Here is a 17,769-nt window from a genome sequence, read left to right on the forward strand (position 1 = left end):
CAACCTAAACAGCATATTCAAAAGCAGAGACATTACTTTGCCAACAAAGGTCCATCTAGTCAAGGCTACGGTTTTTCCTGTGGTCATGTATGGACATGAGAGTTGGAGTGTGAAGAAGGCTGAACGCCAAAGAATTGATGCTTTTGAACTGTGGTGTTGGAGAAGACTCTTGAGAGTCCCTTGGACTGCAAGGAGATCCAACCAGTCCATTCTGAAGGAGATCAGCCCTGGGATTTCTTTGGAAGGAATGATGCTAAAGCTGAAACTGCAGTACTTTGGCCATCTCATGCGAAGAGTTGAGTCATTGGAAAAGACTCTGATGCTGGGAGGGATTTGGGGCAGGAGGAGAAGGGGACGACAGAGGATGAGATGGCTAGATGGCATCACTGACTCGATGGACGTGAGTCTGAGTGAACTCCAGGAGTTGGTGATGGGCAGGGAGGCCTGGCATGCTGCGATTCCTCGGGTCGCAAAGAGTCCGACACGACTGAGCGACTGAACTGAACTGAAAGTTAATTTAATTCAACATAAATTTTAATTGCGGATGTCAAATGTGTGGAATGTATGAGTATTGAATTTATTGATGCATTTTGAATGTCCTTATTGATTTTTCTTTTAAAATCAATTAGTGACTTTTTGGTTTGTTTTTATGCATGTTTCCATTTCAAATTGGAAACTCTACTCCTCTGAGGAGGAGAGTAGTAAAGTAAAAGTATTGCACTGCCCTTAGGGGGTTTCTCTAGGGCTTCTTAGAAGTATTTTATGGATTGCATAGCTGTCGATTAAGTATAGCCAGTGCTTGATTATGCCAGCTCCGGGTACGGGGGTGAGGAAACTTGGACAAAAAGAGTAGGCTCAGAATGACTCTTGTCCCTAACCCCCACTCCAATTAGAATAGCTAGAGTGTTATTGGCTCAATATATTGGGGTTTACTCTGAGAAAAATCTAAAAAACAATGTTTGAAAACTGATGGACTCTACAACCTGCAAAACCCTTTGCAGGTGTGACATCATGTTGACACTCTATAAATCATCTTGTGTTGCAGCTTCTGGAAGTTCCATATGCCCCCTCTTTATAGTCTTCTTCCTTTTCTTTGCAATGACTCGCCTTTGGCTGTAGAAGAGGTCAAACAGATTACCTTCGAGGAACACAAATTCTAGAGCCAGCGTGCACGTTGACTGATCCGTGGCCACCAGGAAACATCCCCTCCACATGCACTTTCTTGGAGCAGTAGGGTTATCATTTTCTACGAGTCTGTTTTAATTCTGGATTGAGATTGTGCGCCATCTGCTGGACATATGTTGCTGCACTACAAGAGAACATTTATTCTCAGAAGTGTTTTTTGAAATATTTATTAATACTTAAAAAAATTGTAAAAGTCATGTTTATTATAGGAAATGGATAAGTGTAGGAAATAATATAGCATAAGACAAAGATCTGGAGATAACTACTACTAATATCTAGCAGTTTTTGTTTTTTGTTTTTAAATACACGCAAGTGTAAGTCCCTGGAGTAGGAAATGGCAACCCACTCCAGCTCTAGTATTCTTACTGGGAAAATTCCATGGACAGAGGAGCTTAGATGGGCTACAGTCCATGGGGTTGCAAAGAGTCGGACACGACTAAGCACACACAACGCACGAATATGTCATCATTAGGTTTGATTTGTGTTTTCAGGGGTTTTGTTTTGTTTTTATTGAAGTATAGTTGGTTTACAGTGCTGTGTTAGTTCCAGGTGTACAGGTGTGTATACATATACACACATATATATTGTTTTTCAGATTCCTTTCCATTATAGGTTATCACAAGCTTCGGAAATAGTTCTCTGTGTTATACAGTAGGTGGTACTTGTTTATCTATTTTCTGTACAATAATATATATCTGTTAATCCTAAATTCCCAATTATCCCTCCCACTTCCCCTTTGGTAACCATAAGTTGTTTTTCCATGTTTGTGTGTCTGTTTCTGTTTTAAATAAGAAAACATTTAAGTTTGAGGTCCACACTCTGCTCATTTGGGTTGCAGCTGTAGTAAAAGGAGAGGGCACTTTGCAGATATGAGGTTCATGGGGTGGGAGTGCACTTGGGTTCTATTGTGTGTGAACCTTAAGGTTTGCTTTGCGAGTTATGCAAGACAGGGATCTTACTACCTTCGAACTTACCTGGGCAGCGTGGGAGGAGGTACGGGTGGGGGTGTGGGTTAGACCCTGGGGAAAGGGTCTTTTATTGCTTGGATTCCCAGGAAACAGCTCCCTGAGTACTAGTCCAGAGTCGCACTGCTCCTTTATGTCAGTGATCATGTACTGAGCCCCAGTGTGCTCATGGCTATGACATATGCTACAGAACTGAAGAAGTCTTACTCTCTCCTTGCTTCCAACTGTTCTTGTATTATGTCAATATTATGTTATTTATTTACATAAAGCTCCGTTATCATCATAGCTATATTGGGACTATATATCTTTTATAAATATAAAAAATGATGCTCTCTTGTCGTTCCTAATTCTTTTCATCTTAAAGTTTGAAATTAAGATTGCCAACTCTATGTTTTTTGTTTGAATGTTTCCATATATTTTTATTCATTCTTTTGTTTTTAGCCTTTTTGATATATAATTTAGAATATTATGCTAGCAGATACAATAGAGTTTGTTTTTTTAATTAAATTTGTCAGTGTGTTAAAAAGAAAAATAAATGAAGAAATCTGTTGCTTTGAAATGAGGTAAGTCCAGTACCAGAGAACAGTATATAGACAACTAACTATAACACAGGGCTTTCTTGGTAGCTCAGTGATAGAGAATCTGCCTGCCAATGTAGAAGACCCAGGTTTGATCCCTGGATCTGAAAGATCCCCTAAGGAAATGGCAACCTACTCCAGTATTCTTGCCTGGAGAATCCCATGGACAGAGAAACCTGGCAAGTTATAGTCCATGGGGTCACAAAGAGTCAAACTCACCTTTGTTTAGCAACTAAACAACTATTACAACACAAGCTTGGAAACATAGAAGCAGGGTGCTGACTCTAATTGTGCAACAGGACTGAGGAAAGGACAGTGACATTCAGTGACAGGCTCACGGAAGGATGCAGTGACCGTGAGGCTGGGAAAGCAGACTCAGGTCATGTATCAAGGCTGAGGATCACAAAACTCCACCGCCGTGTTGGAGAAGGAAGGTGACACAGTGTAAGGCGATTTTAGGAGGATGACCATGGTAGTCATGTGTGGAGATATCAGGATTAAAGGCACATAAACCGGGCTAGGGCCCCAAGCTGTCCTGTTAACTGTGTGGAGTATGAAATAGAGATGAAAATGCCTTATTCAGTGAACTTAGGAATCAGAGTAAAGTAGAAAATCACATCCCATGACTAATTACTGCTAAATAAAGTAAAATTTGGACCCAATTGTAAAAGAAATCTGAGAGCAGATATATGTTCTGTGGATCTGGCCTCCCCAGTGGCTCAGGGGTAAAGAATCTGCCTGCAATGCAGGAGACCTGGGTTCAATCCCTGGGTCAGCAAGATACCCTGGAGAAGGAAATGGCAACCCACTCCAGTATTCTTGCCTGGAGAACTCCATGGACAGAGGAGCCTGGCGGGCTACAGTCCATGGGGTCACAAAGAGTCAGACACAACTGAAGCGACTGAGCACACAGCGCTGATGGATCCTTAACAATATGCAGAGCCTTCCAATACAAAGTAGCAGACCCTAGGGGAAACTGGAAACCCTTCCCTTAGAATTGAAAGCCTTCAATAGACTTCCAGTACATCCTTGGCACCTGAGCGACCAGGAAAATGGGGCAGAGTGTGGAGACGCACAGAAGCGATGCTTGCTGTTGGAGTGGTAGGATTGGGGAGACAGGGTGGCAGTCAGCCGTGCAGCTCCTTGTCTTGATCAGTAAAAGGACCAGGGACACTCCAAGTCAGAGGAGTTGCAAGCCAGGAACACACGCGAAGCCGGAAAGAATGGCCTCCATGCTATGACCAGAGATAATCAGAAATTATTAGAATGGGACCTCTGCAAAGGCACTGGGGAAAAAACCCAAATAACTGGTGAAGAATACACAGCAGAACAAATACACCATAAAGAAGAAGAAAATATGAACAAATTTCTCCATGGAATAAAAAAAAATTGGGGAGCATTCCTCTTTGAAATGAGAGGTCAAATCAGAGATAGGACTCTTTTAAAGAGATGAATCATGTCTTATTTGTCTTTTTATCTTTCACAGGGTGCCTCGCCAGTAAGGTATTTAATCAGTGCTTGCTATGTGAATGATTCAAAGAGCAGTCATAATAGATCCCAGTGAGCACCTCCAGTGATCAAGCCACTGGTCCTAGTTCAGGTTATCAGCTTCATTCACTTCTAAACCTTTATGTTGATTCCCACTAGGAAGTCTGTCCTTTCAAAAGTACGACTCATAAGAGTTTCACAACAGAACAGTACCTTAATCAAATGATAACCTGCAGTAATGGTACCCGACAGTAAGGATTCATCTCATTGGGATCCTTCCAGTAGAGGCTTAGATAAACCCACTGAAATCCTGTTCAGTAGCTGCTGAGAAGGATGCTAATGCAGTTAGGAAGTTAAACTAGAGAGTTTCCTACTGCAGCCCCTTCCTCGATGCTCCTGACTCTCAAAATCAGTGACTTTAATTACTTTATAAGCCACATCCTATATCACATTGGGTTTATTAAAATTATTTGGCTTCAAGTAACAAATTTTCTTATATACCCTTCTTTCTCACAGGAAGGGTAAATACTCATTTGTGCTATTTTCAGTTAATAGAATATTCTGGGAATGGTGTCATAAAGATCTTCCTCATTCTTTTTCACAGTTGCATAGTAGTCTATGTTTACAGTACATGTGGCTACATCATACTTTGTTCAACCACTCTTGTATGTATGGGCATTCCAATATTTCCCAGTTTAAGAAATACTACAATACATAAGTTTATGAGTGGTGTTATTTTTAAAGTAACAGTTGAACTCTTGAACAGTGTGGGGGTTGAAGTGCTGACCTTCTACAATGGCAAAATTCTGATCATAACTTGTAGCCAGACTTGCGTATCCAGAATTCCTCTGTGTCCAAGGTTTCTCAGAATCCATGGATTCAACCTCCAGCAGGTTTAGCTATCTGTGAATCATGTGTGTGCCTGCGTTCTAAGTTGCTTCAGTTGTGTCTGACTCTCCGTGACCCTATGAGCTGAAGATCAGCAGACTCCTTTGTCCATGGGATTCTCCAGGCAAGAATACTTGAGTGGGTTGCCGTGCCCTCCTCTAGGGGATCTTTCCAACCTAGGGATCGAACCCTCATTTCTTACATCTGCTGCATTGGCAGGTAGGTTCTTTACCACTAGCATCACTTGGGAAGTCCGTGGATCATGTAGTATTATGGTATTGAAAAAAAACAGCTGTATAAGTGGACCTGTACAGTTCAAACCCATGTTGCTCAAGGGTTAACTATGAGATGGCTGAATGGCATCACTGACTCGATACACATGAGTTTGGGTGAACTCTGGGAGCTGGTGATGGACAGGGAGGCCTGACGTGCTGCGATTCATGGGGTCACAAAGAGACACGACTGAGCGACTGAACTGAACTGATATAGTTTGTTACAAATTCGTATACAGATAGCTGCTGCTGCTGCTGTTGCTGCTAAGTCGCTTCAGTTGTGTCCGACTCTGTGCGACCCCAGAGACGGCAGCCCACCAGGCTCCCCCATCCCTGGGATGCTCCAGGCAAGAACACTGGAGTGGGTTGCCATTTCCTTCTCCAGTGCATTAAAGTAAAGAGTGAAAGTGAAGTCGCTCAGTTGTGTCCAACTCTTAGCAACCCCATGGACTGCAGCCTACCAGGCTCCTCCATCCATGGGATTTTCCAGGCAAGAGTACTGGAGTGGGTGCCATTGCCTTCTCCGATTCAGGTAGCTACAAACTGACAAATGAATATAACTTACAGATATAAAGGATTTTAAACTCCAAGAATTAACAGGTAACTGAGGAATGTTTTTCTGTGTGAATTCTTAATTTTAAAAAAGCAGCCAATTTTGAATTACCTCCACTTAAGCTCTAAAAAACCTGAGAACATCTAAAGAGAGAAAATTATTTTCTTAGTCAAAGTCATGTCAAAGTGCAATATATTCAGGACTAGGAACTTTAGCAAAGTATAATTAACTTTACAAAATACTATCTTCTATCTTTTAAAGTCATATTGTTATCTTTTTAAAAAATGATGTGAAATTCCTCTGAAACTTTGCTAGCTACATGATTAGTTTGCAATGCTTTAGATTTTTTTAAGCAGATCTCCCCCCCCCTTTTTTTTTAATTGAGGTGTGGTTAATTTACAATGTTGTGTTAATTCAAGTGCACAGTGATTCAGTTATGCACATATATATTCTTTTTCAGATATTTTTCATTATAAGCTATTGTAAGATATATAGTTCCCTCCGCTATTAAAAATATCATTAGAATTTGCTTGAGAAACTTGAAAATAATACAGGAAAATTATTTTGTGTAATTTATGTCTTTTTAAAATTGAAGAAATAAGAGGAAGCAATAACTTTGGAAGTTGTGGCACACATTTCTTAGCACTTAAATTTTTAAAAAAGATTTTCGGTTGGGACTTTTCTTGGTTGACCATAATCCATATCCTTTAGAGGATTTTCCTTCAGTTTTACAGGATAATCCCTTGCATTTGGACCTTGATGTATGTTCTTTCTGTAGCATCTTGTGTGGTCAGATCAGTGAAGAGTGCATTCTCCTGTTATGCATGTAAGAACAAAGCCAAACATTGGCCAAAGATGTGTTTTTGTAAGGTGTGATTGCCTGTGAAAAAATCTGGCAGGATTTTTACCTGATTTGAGGATTGTTAATCCTTAACTGGCAAGATGGAATTGGCAGTTCTTACATGACAAGATGATGTATTTTTGATGGGCAGAATTTACTATGTAATCTTAAAAATACAGCTTTTGCCTTATGGTTATAAAATTCAGGTCAAACATACTTAATTCTGGTACCACCTTAAGGTTTTACATCACTGCCGAAGGAATTACAAGCTCTTATGACTAAGATTTTGTTTCCTTTTTCCTTGTTTTTGTGGCAAAAGTTATTAGGAGTGAAATGGTTTTTACCATATAATTCAGAAATGAATGAGGCAGGTGTTAATCTCTCTGAAAAGTGGTTTTAATGACCCACATCACAACATCTGAGTCCTGGTGACGGAGGAGAATGATTAGAGGACTGTAATTTAGAGATTAATGTATGTCTTAGGCACAGCTTATAAACATGGTTTAGTTTCTCATTGAGAAGTAGGCACTCACATCAGTTTTTTTCTAAATGGTTTTTAGCTTAAATGTGTATGTATACATCTTTATATTTATATGCAATACTTACTGTGTAATCTCAAGAATACAGCAGTTACTTAGTGGGTATAAAATTCAGGTCAAATATACTTAATTCTGGCACCACCTTCAGGTCTTGTATCCCTGTAAGATACAAGATACAAGATGGGTTGGAAGCTCCTGTAACTTGACAGTTTTGTTTCCCTTCTTTGTTCTTTGCAAGATTTCTGTGTGTGTGTGTGTGTGTGTGTGTGTGTGTTGTGTGTTAGTCACTCAGTCACAGTCCGACTCCACAATCCCATGGACTGTAGCCCACCAGCCTCCTCTGTCCATGGAGTTCTCCAGGCAAGAATATTGGTGTGGGTAGCCATTTCCTTCTCCAGGGGATTTTTCCCACCCAGGAATGGAACCTGGGTTTCCTGCATTGCAGGCAGATTCTTTGACCATCTGAGCCATCAGGGAAGCCTTTACTACATATCTGTATCTATAATATATATATTGGGCTGTTTACACTGAAGTGTAAAAATAGCTAGCAAACAATTTGCTGTTAACATTAGTTGAATATCTGAAGTTGAGATATAACATTGAGCAGTAGAGTTAAATTGTGGATTCTAGATTCGTTGCTTATTGCAGATTGAAGATGGGTGAGCAAATGAAATGATCATTGCCTGATTTTACATGATTTTAGATAGACACATGGTGGAAGAGATAGGTAACAATTACACCCACTCTCCAGCCCCTCTGTTTTTCCACCTCTCCTCCTCTCAGCCACTCTGACAAAGCGTTAAATTGTAGGAACACCTTAGGGGCCTTCTGACTTTTCCCCCCAGAGGGTTCTGCGGTTTCTCAGCAAAACAAAGGAAACCAGGCAGTACAGTTTCTCTTTGTCCGGTATTCTTCTCCTCTTTATCATCCAAACATAAAGGTATGTGTGCTTTCTCTTTCCCACTGCTTCGGCTTGGCAAGGCAACTTTCTTTGCAAAGTAGGCACTCACAACATTGTGAAAATCATCACTGGAAAGACCCTCCTTTTCAAATGATGCTCTTGAGTCCCTCTGAGGCTGGCAGAGAGAGGATAGGTAAAAGCAAGCCACAGGATGTCGATTCTGAATAGATACCATCACAGTCAATGTGGTGCAGGTAAGAGCAGAAGAAAATTGGGGTGCTTTTGTTGCAGAGCATCGTAAAACAAAAACAAAAACTAAGAAATGAGCGTACAAGGGCCTTTGGGAAAAGGACCTCCACGCTTGAAATTTGGGATGAGTGGTTCTGAAGTATGTTTACCAGGACACATTTGAATGTATACTTAGCAGCATCAGGCTGAAGTGGCCCAGGCTGTTGGTCTCATAAACCAGTTTTCTTCTTTCTTTGCTTTGCATTGATGGGGCAGACTCATCAGGCAGACATTTTTTTTTTTTAAATAATCCTTAAAATCGCAAGGAGGAATATAAATGTATAATTGAAGAGATCCAGATAATGAGTGAGGTGTGAACTCGTTAGGGGCTTTGGTTTCGTTCAGAATGACCACAGAATGCAGCCTTCCTGGCACTAACAAGAAATAGAACTAAAGCAGCAGTATGGTTGCACAGCTTATCGTATTCTCTTCTGAATGCATTTCAAATTACTTTATGATAGCTGTTTTCACATTATTTTATACCGGGCCATTTTACATGTGTATGTGTGGTAAATCCAGCAATAAAAATGTTCCTAGGAATCATTATACATTGCAAATAAAGGTGTTTCTAAAGCATTAACGTTGCTTTAAAAACAGGCTCAAAGACTTGGATCAAGATAACTTTTAATTCTTATGGAAGAATGGAGATTTCGTTGGAGATATCCAGCGATTTTGTGGCTTTGAATACAACTGAGTCAGCCAGGAGGGAGCAGCAAGGGGATGGCCTCAATTGACCGCCAGCACCAAAGTTGTTTCTCTTCCCAAATAGGTCCCTGGTGGGATTTGGCTCACCTATTATCTGAGTGATCTGTCATTTTCACCAAGAATGGGAATTGAAGCTAGAGACAGAATGAGATTAAGATAACTTGACTCTCTTCTTCAAGGGCATTGAATGAAAACGTGTGTGTGTTTTACTTCTAAATGTTTCCTGAGGAGTGTCTGAGTGTCTGAATAAACCCCTTTATCTGCTACTGAGTAAAAGTGGAGACCAACTTTTGAGCTAGAGCTTAAACTGAAGACGTTTCCTCCCTTGAAAATGTGAAAATATCCTTAGGGATAAAAGTAGAAAAAGGACTTTACCTTGTGCAAGATACCATCAGCTGACTTTAACTGTACCGTGCTGGAGGCAACCTGAAGAGAGAGTTAAGTGCTTATGGTTGTGAGTCATTTCACTGCATTTCCCTCGATGATGGGTACCTGAGAGTGAGCAGAAATGCGGGGTTCAGGGCCCACTGCTGTTTCTGGGGTGACCTAGTTCTGGAGGCCTCCACAGGGTGAGAAACTTGCCCGGGTGTATGGATCTGGAGTTTAAAGGTAAACACAATTCCGTCATGCTGGCTCTTATGTACGCACAGTAGTAGTGTGTGTGCGCTCAGTCGTGGCCCACTCTTGCAACCCCACAGTCTGTAGCCTGCCAGGCTCCTCTGTCCATGGGATTCTCTAGGCAAGAACACTGGAGGGGGTTGCCATTTCCTCCTCCAGGGATCTTCCCAACCCAGGGATCAAACCCCTCTTGTTCCTGCATTGGCAGGCAGAGTCTTTACCACTGATGCCACCTGTACATATAAGTCAACTTTAATACTTCATCTGATTCCTAACCTGAGAAACTTGGAGAAAAGCCTGTCTGTCCAGGGCTCTTCCCAGTCAGCATTTTCTGAAAGGATTTTTAAGAGTAATCTTATCTGTATGTAAGAACTATACAAAAAAGATCTTCACAACCCAGATAATCACGATGGTGTGATCACTGACCTAGAGCCAGACATCCTGGAATGTGAAGTCAAGTGGGCCTTAGAAAGCATCACTACGAACAAAGCTAGTGGAGGTGATGGAATTCCAGTTGACCTATTTCAAATCCTGGAAGATGATGCTGTGAAAGTGCTGCACTCAATATGCCAGCAAATTTGGAAAACTCAGCAGTGGCCACAGGACTGGAAGGGGTGTTTTCATTCCAATCCCAAAGAAAGGCAATGCCAAAGAATGCTCAAACTACTGCACAATTGCACTCATCTCACACGCTAGTAAAGTAATGCTCAAAATTCTCCAAGCCAGGCTTCAGCAATACATGAACTGTGAACTTCCAGATGTTCAAGCTGGTTTTAGAAAAGGCATGGGAACAAGAGATCAAATTGCCAACATCTGCTGGATCATGGAAAAAGCAAGAGAGTTCCAGAAAAACATCTATTTCTGCTTTATTGACTATGCCAAAGCCTTTGACTGTGTGGATCACAATAAACTGTGGAAAATTCTGAAAGAGATGGGAAGACCAGACCACCTGCCTCTTGAGAAACCTACATGCAGGTCAGGAAGCAACAGTTAGAACTGGACATGGAACAACAGACTGGGTCCAAATAGGAAAAGGAGTACTTCAAGGCTGTATATTGTCACCCTGCTTATTTAACTTATATGCAGAGTACATCATGAGAAACGCTGGACTGGAAGAAGCACAAGCTGGAATCAAGATTGCCGGGAGAAATATCAATCACCTCAGATATGCAGATGACACCACCCTTATGGCAGAAAGTGGAGAGGAACTCAAAAGCCTCTTGATGGAAGTGAAAGAGGAGAGTGAAAAAGTTGGCTTAAAGCTCAACATTCAGAAAACGAAGATCATGGCATCTGGTCCCATCACTTCATGGGAAATCGATGGGGAAACAGTGGAAACAGTGTCAGACTTTATTTTTCTGGGCTCCAAAATCACTGCAGATGGTGACTGCAGCCATGAAATTAAAAGACGCTTACTCCTTGGAAGGAAAGTTATGACCAACCTAGAGAGCATATTGAAAAGCAGAGACATTACTTTGACAACAAAGGTCCATCTAGTCAAGGCTATGGTTCTTCCAGTGGTCGTGTATGGATGTGAGAGTTGGACTGTGAAGAAGGCTGAGCGCCGAAGAATTGATGCTTTTGAACTGTGATGTTGGAGAAGACTCTTGAGAGTCCCTTGGACTGCAAGGAGATCCAACCAGTCCATTCTGAAGGAGATCAGCCCTGGGATTTCTTTGGAGTGAATGATGCTAAAGCTGAAACTGCAGTACTTTGGCCACCTCATGCGAAGAGTTGACTCATTGGAAAAGACTCTGATGTTGGGAGGGCTTGGGGGCAGGAGGAGAAGGGGACGACAGAGGATGAGATGGCTGGATGGCATCACTGACTCAATGGATGTGAGTCTCAGTGAACTCCGGGAGTTGGTGATGGACAGGGAGGCCTGGCGTGCTGCGATTCATGGGGTCGCAAAGAGTCGGACATGACTGAGGGACTGAACTGAGCTGAACTGATCTGTATGTAACTTTCTTCTTTTCAGCTGACTTCTGAATCCAATCCTGAGGTCAGTTATGGCTCATGTGTCTGAGATGGGACCCCTTTCCCAGCACATCTTGGAGGTGTGTGCTGGGACAGAGAGGTGGGAGGAGGCGGACTTGAGTTGATCTAAATGCATCTTCCCCTGTTCCTAGTCCAGCTTCGATTGAAAAGGCTCCGTGTGGCTCAGGTTGATTATATCCGATCCCTAAATGATACCCTGTGGTCATCATAAAAACAAAGCTTGAAGCAATGTAACTTTCTGAAAAGGGCTTAGTTTAGGGAGTCAGACAAATCTGGACTTAAAATCCATGTGGCCTACACGATCTTTCTGGGCCTTAGTTTCCTCATCTGTAAAACAGGGATAGCAGTTCAGAGTGCAGTAGTGGAATTAAATGAAATAATATATGTAGAATGGTGGTTAACAAAGTGCTTGACACATAGTAGGAGCCTAATAATTAGCATTATTAGCATGATATTTATGAAATATTTATTGAGTACTAGCTATGTACTGGAGAATGCAATGGCACCCCACTCCAGTACTCTTGCCTGGAAAAAATCCCATGGACAGAGGAGCCTGGTGGGCTGCAGTCCATGGGGTCGCTAAGAGTTGGACACGACTGAGCAACTTCACTTTCACTTTTCACTTTCATGCTTTGGGGAAGGAAATGGCAACCCACTCCAGTGTTCTTGCCTGGAGAACCCCAGGGACGGGGAGCCTGGTGGGCTGCCGTCTGTGGGGTCGCACAGAGTCGGACACGACTGAAGCGACTTAGCAGCAGCAGCAGCTATGTACTGGGCTTACCAGGTGGCTAAGTGGTAAAGAATCTGCCTTTCATTAAAGATTCAGAAGATGCAGGTTCAATCCCTGAGTCGGGAAGATACCTTGAAAAAGAAAATAGCAACCCTCTCCAGTATTCTTAATCTTATTTGTGTCATGGATGCCTATAGGCCATTTCTCAGAATGTTTTTTTTTTTTTTTCCCCAGAATGATGTTTTTAATCATACAGAAAAAAATTTATAAGGTTACAAAGAAAACCAATCATATTGAAATACACTTAGCAAAATGTTAAAAAAACAATTTATGTTGGTGATATATGTTTTATTGGGGCTTCCCAGGTGGTGCTAGTAGTAAAGAACCCTCCTGGCAATGCAGGAGACATAGGAGACAGGGTTCGATCTCTGGTTTGGGAAGATCCCCGGGAGGAGGGCATGGCAATCCACTCCAGTATTCTTGCCTGGAGAATCCTATGGACAGAGGAACCTGGTGGGCTACAGTCCATAAGATTGCAAAGAACTGGACAAGACTCAGGTGACTTATCATGCATATTTTTTATTATTAATGTGTCAAATGAGATCTACCATCATTTTGAAGAGATGGTGAGTCTCAATGACATTTTGACATATCCCCAACTATAATGAGTTATAAAAACTTGTGTCAAAAGTGTGACTAACACTATTGTGGTTTGTTGGTTTCTTTGTAATAAAAGGAAATATCAGAATTTCAGTTAAAGGTGAGTAAAAATAAATAGATATTCTTTATTCATCCCAAGTTCAAGGGTCCCCTGCTTTCCTTCTCTGGTTAGGAACCCCTGCATGGGAAATGCCAAGCAGGGGAATAAATGGAGTTCTGAACCATTTTATTACTTTTCCTGGGACAGGTATTTTGGACTCCTACTAAAATCCAATTACAGTTTTAGGACCTGGTGGAATTCTACTAAAAATTCCTTTTGCTTTATTCAGAATAAGAAGGAGTAAGTTTTACCCCTAATCTAATCTATTTGTGGAGACCTACATTTCTGTTGGCGAAGACTCTTGAGAGTCCCTTGGACTTCAAGGAGATCCAACCAGTCCATCCTAAAGGAGATCAGTCCTGGGTGTTCATTGGAAGGACTGATGCTGAAGCTGAAACTCCAATACTTTGGCCACCTCATGTGACGAGTTGACTCACTGGAAAAGACCCTGATGCTGGGAGGGATTGGGAGCAGGAGGAGAAGGGGACGACAGAGGATGAGATGGCTGGATGGCATCACCAACTCAATGAACATGAGTTTGAGTAAGCTCTGGGAGTTGGTGATGGACAGGGAGCTGGGCATGCTGTGATTCATGGGGTCGCAGAGTCGGACACGACTGAGCGACTGAACGGAACATTTATTTCATGAAGGACTTAAAGATATGTTGGATCGAGGATTTGCATAAAATATTCATTTTTCCCAATGCAGTTAAATAGATGCTCTTTCAGAAGATGTTCTTGCTTGCAAAGATGATCATAAAGTCATGACTATTCCCATATGGAAGAAAATTTGTTACATGAAGAAGCTAGAAGGTTTAGGACCCCTCTGGGGGCAATTTTCTTGAGGAAGCTTCTAACTGAGCCCAACAAAGAAAGGACTCTTTGAGGATGAGAGTGATGGGGAGGCTTCTTGGAATAAAGAGATAAACCAGGGTTCAAAGGGGAAGGCTGGAATTAGGTAAGCGATGGGAGGGATGTTAACAGGAGTGGGTAGCTCAGTAGCTTTGGGCCAAGGGAAGGAATGTGGGGAGGTGAGCCTAGATAGGTCACCAGAGTCCATTTCGATGAACCTTCACTGATATGCCAGGGATGTGGGATGTAATTGGCAGAGAGGAGTCACTGAAGTCTTCACAGGAATCAGATAAAGACGTTTCTGATTTAAGAATATCAACATGACCACAATGTTCTGGGTAAATTTAGGGTAGGAAGAAATTGTGGGCAGTCGTTATAGGGTGAGATGGCAAAACTGAGTGAAGAAAATTATACCTATCCTAACCGCCTGTAATTTCCTAAGGATGATTCATCTGGAGAACTTATTAATTATTGCCGATCATCACGATTTTCCTCCACAAGTGGTCACCCCAATAGGGTTGGCATCTGACAAGGAATTGATCATTTTAAAATAGCTCCGTATGGTTTTATCTCCAGATAGCTTGAGAAATGCTCCCTGGGAATGTCTGGCTGATGAGATGTGAAATTGCATGGGATAGTGTCAAAGCAAAAACTGCACCTGACCAAGTGAAACAGGCAAAGTAGATTTTATACCATGCTATCATAGAGAAGGAAAGCCAGAACTCAGTCTGAACTCAACTCCACTGAAATAAATGTGGGAGTGAAATATTAGAGGATTTTAGGGGCGAGATCCATGGGATGTGTTGAGCACATTGAGTAATTCCAAAGCTTGCAAATGTTCTCTGTGATTAGGCCACCTGTGTTTACTAACTGGTGCTCACTACTCCACCAGTGAGTGAGTTAGGCTTCTCTACCTTCTCTCAGAGACTGGCAAATGGGTGCCTGGTCTTTCTGGCTGATAACATTTCAAAGGGATAGTTCATAGTCCTTGAGAAAGACCTTCTGGGCTTGTAAAACTGGCCTTAGGAGGCTGGGAAAAGATTTACATCTCAATGGAGTAGAGAAAGAATTCACAATGACACATTTTCTGAAGAAAGGATGTAAGAAAAGGGAGATCAAGGCATAGAGTCAGAAAAAGGTGGAAGTTTAGTCAGACTGAGGTGAACATTATGCTCATCTTGGTCATTATTGCTATTACTGTTATTGCTGTCTTTTGGGTAGCTTCTACCTGACTCATTGGAAAAAGCCCTGATGCTGGGAAAAAATTGAAGGCAGAAGAAGAGGGCTCAGAGGATGAGATGGTTGGATGGCATCACTGATTCAATGGGCCTGAACTTGGGCAAACTCCAGGAGATGGCAAGGGACAGAGAAACCTGGCTGCTGCAGTCCATGGGGTCATAGAATTGGACACGACCTGGTGACTAAACAACAACCACCTGATACAGAATGGAAAGGAAGAGTCAGTGTTAGGAATGTTAGGAGAGAAAAGTCAACATGACTTCTAACCTACCTTGGGACCTGGAGAGGGGATACAAAAGAGTGGACAGTCCACATCTAGTGGCCCCGGACATGGGAGAATGCAGAGGTATTGGTGGGATTGGAGTTTCTGGTTGGCAGGCAGAGTGGTGGTGAGGATGGACTGGTCATAACTGAGCATAACGCTCAGGTCCTTTGTTAGAAACAGCGCCCTGCTCCAGCATGGGAGGTTGATAAGAGAGGCGGGAGCCCGCAGGGCGGCAGTACCATTTCTGGAGCATGGTCCTTTCTGGCAGAACACTGCAGAGAAGCTCAGAGTGGGCATTTGTCATTGGCACTGTGTGTGAGCTTCACCTAAGACGCGCGCGTGCACACATACACACACAGGTGTGCCTGCAGAGACATCTTGTACATATATTGAAGTATTTCAAAGTAAGTTACAGGCATGTAAACAGCTGAGTTGTATGGAAAACTGATTGCTTCCATTTACCACAAGTTGTGTTAGAAATTTGTCAGAAAACTTGAGTGAGAAAGTTAGGGCTTTTGGAGGCAACCCGGGTAATGATTTCGGAAGATGTAATAATGAAACCATCAGAGCAGAGATGTTCGCAGAGTTACTGAGGGTGTGTGCATGATAACACATCTTACTGTTTTTCAAGGAAGTAAGCGTAAGTGGGGGAAGAACCCAGGTCTAAGAATTTCTAGTCCTCTTGAGCAGGAGTAGATGGCCCTAGGGTTGCCTGCTACTGCTAGGTCTGCGATGCTAAGAACTGTCAAAGGTACTTTGCTCATTGAACACCCGGCCAAGAAGATGTCAGTAAAGCATTCTGGAGAAGTCAGATGCAGGATTTAAGAGTGAGTGGTAAAGAAAAATTAAGAGCCAGGAAAGCAATGGTTTTTCCAGTAAGTCTGGCTTTGAGAAGAGAGTAAGATGTAGGGAGAGAGCAGGAAAGTCACAGGGTTAAGTTACTTGGAATATATGATGTTAATGTGTTTTTATTTTTTCGAATTACTTCTCTTTAGTGATCAGAAATGACTGAACAATCAGGAAAAACCAATTCCACGCGAGAGAGACCTGCAGGTCAAACTTCTGAGAAAAACTGTCAGATTGGACAGAAGCAACTGGTATGGCACATGGATACTATGATTCCGTGGTATTTGGGGAATTCTGGACGTGTGGAGTCTCTGAGTTGCCTTGGATTTGGGTGGGAAGGTGGCCCCATCAGGATTCCACGGGAAGGATCTCCGCTCCCTCATCCACCTCCTGCTCTCTGCCGGGCTGCTCGCATCTCACCTGTCCCCTCTGTGCCTCTCAGCTCCCAGTGTCCTATGTGATAAAGTCCTACCCTTGGAGTAGAATAATTGCAGAGAATATGGTCAAGTATTTTCATTTAACAAATCCTTGTGTTTTTTTCCCCCAGGATAATATGCTATCCTGGCTGGAGAACTTGGCCCATGTTAACACACCTAACCCTTAACACAAGATACTATTGTTAATCCATTCTGCAAAAGGAGAAACTGAGTCTTAGAAGAAGTAGGAATGTTCTTAAAGCACCCCAGTAAGAGTGGCAGAGCCAGGGTTTGAGCAGAAACATCTAATTCCTTGTTGTGCTTCAGAGAATAGTAGATCATGCTAAGCTGTGTTTATTACACACCTATACCTAAATATCGGAGAAGGCAGTGGCACCCACTCCAGTGCTCTTGCCTGGAAAATCCCATGGACAGAGGAGCCTGATAGGCTAGAGTCCATGGGGTCGCTAAGAGTCGGACACGACGGAGTGACTTCCCTTTCACTTTTCACTTTCATGCATTGGAGAAGGAAATGGCACCTCACTCCAGTGTTCTTGCCTGGAGAATCTCAGGGATGGGGGAGCCTGGTGGGCTGCCATCTGTGGGGTCGCACAGAGTCAGACATGACTGAAGCTACTTAGCAACAGCAGCATACCTAAATAGAGAATTGTTTCCTAAGGTTGTTTGTAAAAGAAAGCCATACACACCAACCACAATGAAATTTAAAGAAACATACCTATGTTATTTTAGAATGACTAGACTTATTTCTAAAAAAAAGCCTGAAGTTCTGTTACTAATTTGTTACATTGAAAGTTTCCCCTTGGTTTAGAAATGTCCTATTTC

General features: G+C 42.3%; 1 protein-coding gene across 1 annotated transcript in view; it reads left to right on the forward strand.

The window, feature by feature from the left end:
- The window catches only part of ARL14EPL (ADP-ribosylation factor-like 14 effector protein-like), a 34,691-nt gene that overhangs the window by 8,427 nt on the left and 8,495 nt on the right, over positions 1 to 17,769 (forward strand). Inside the window, exon 2 of the mRNA XM_010862087.1 lies at positions 16,660 to 16,761. Within this exon, the coding sequence (XP_010860389.1) occupies positions 16,669 to 16,761 (93 nt within the window). The 5' untranslated portion in view covers positions 16,660 to 16,668. The remainder of the gene's footprint in view (positions 1 to 16,659; positions 16,762 to 17,769) is intronic.

Source organism: Bison bison, unplaced genomic scaffold (assembly GCF_000754665.1).
Source record: "Bison bison bison isolate TAMUID 2011002044 unplaced genomic scaffold, Bison_UMD1.0 scf7180017864476, whole genome shotgun sequence".
NCBI lineage: Eukaryota > Metazoa > Chordata > Mammalia > Artiodactyla > Bovidae > Bison > Bison bison.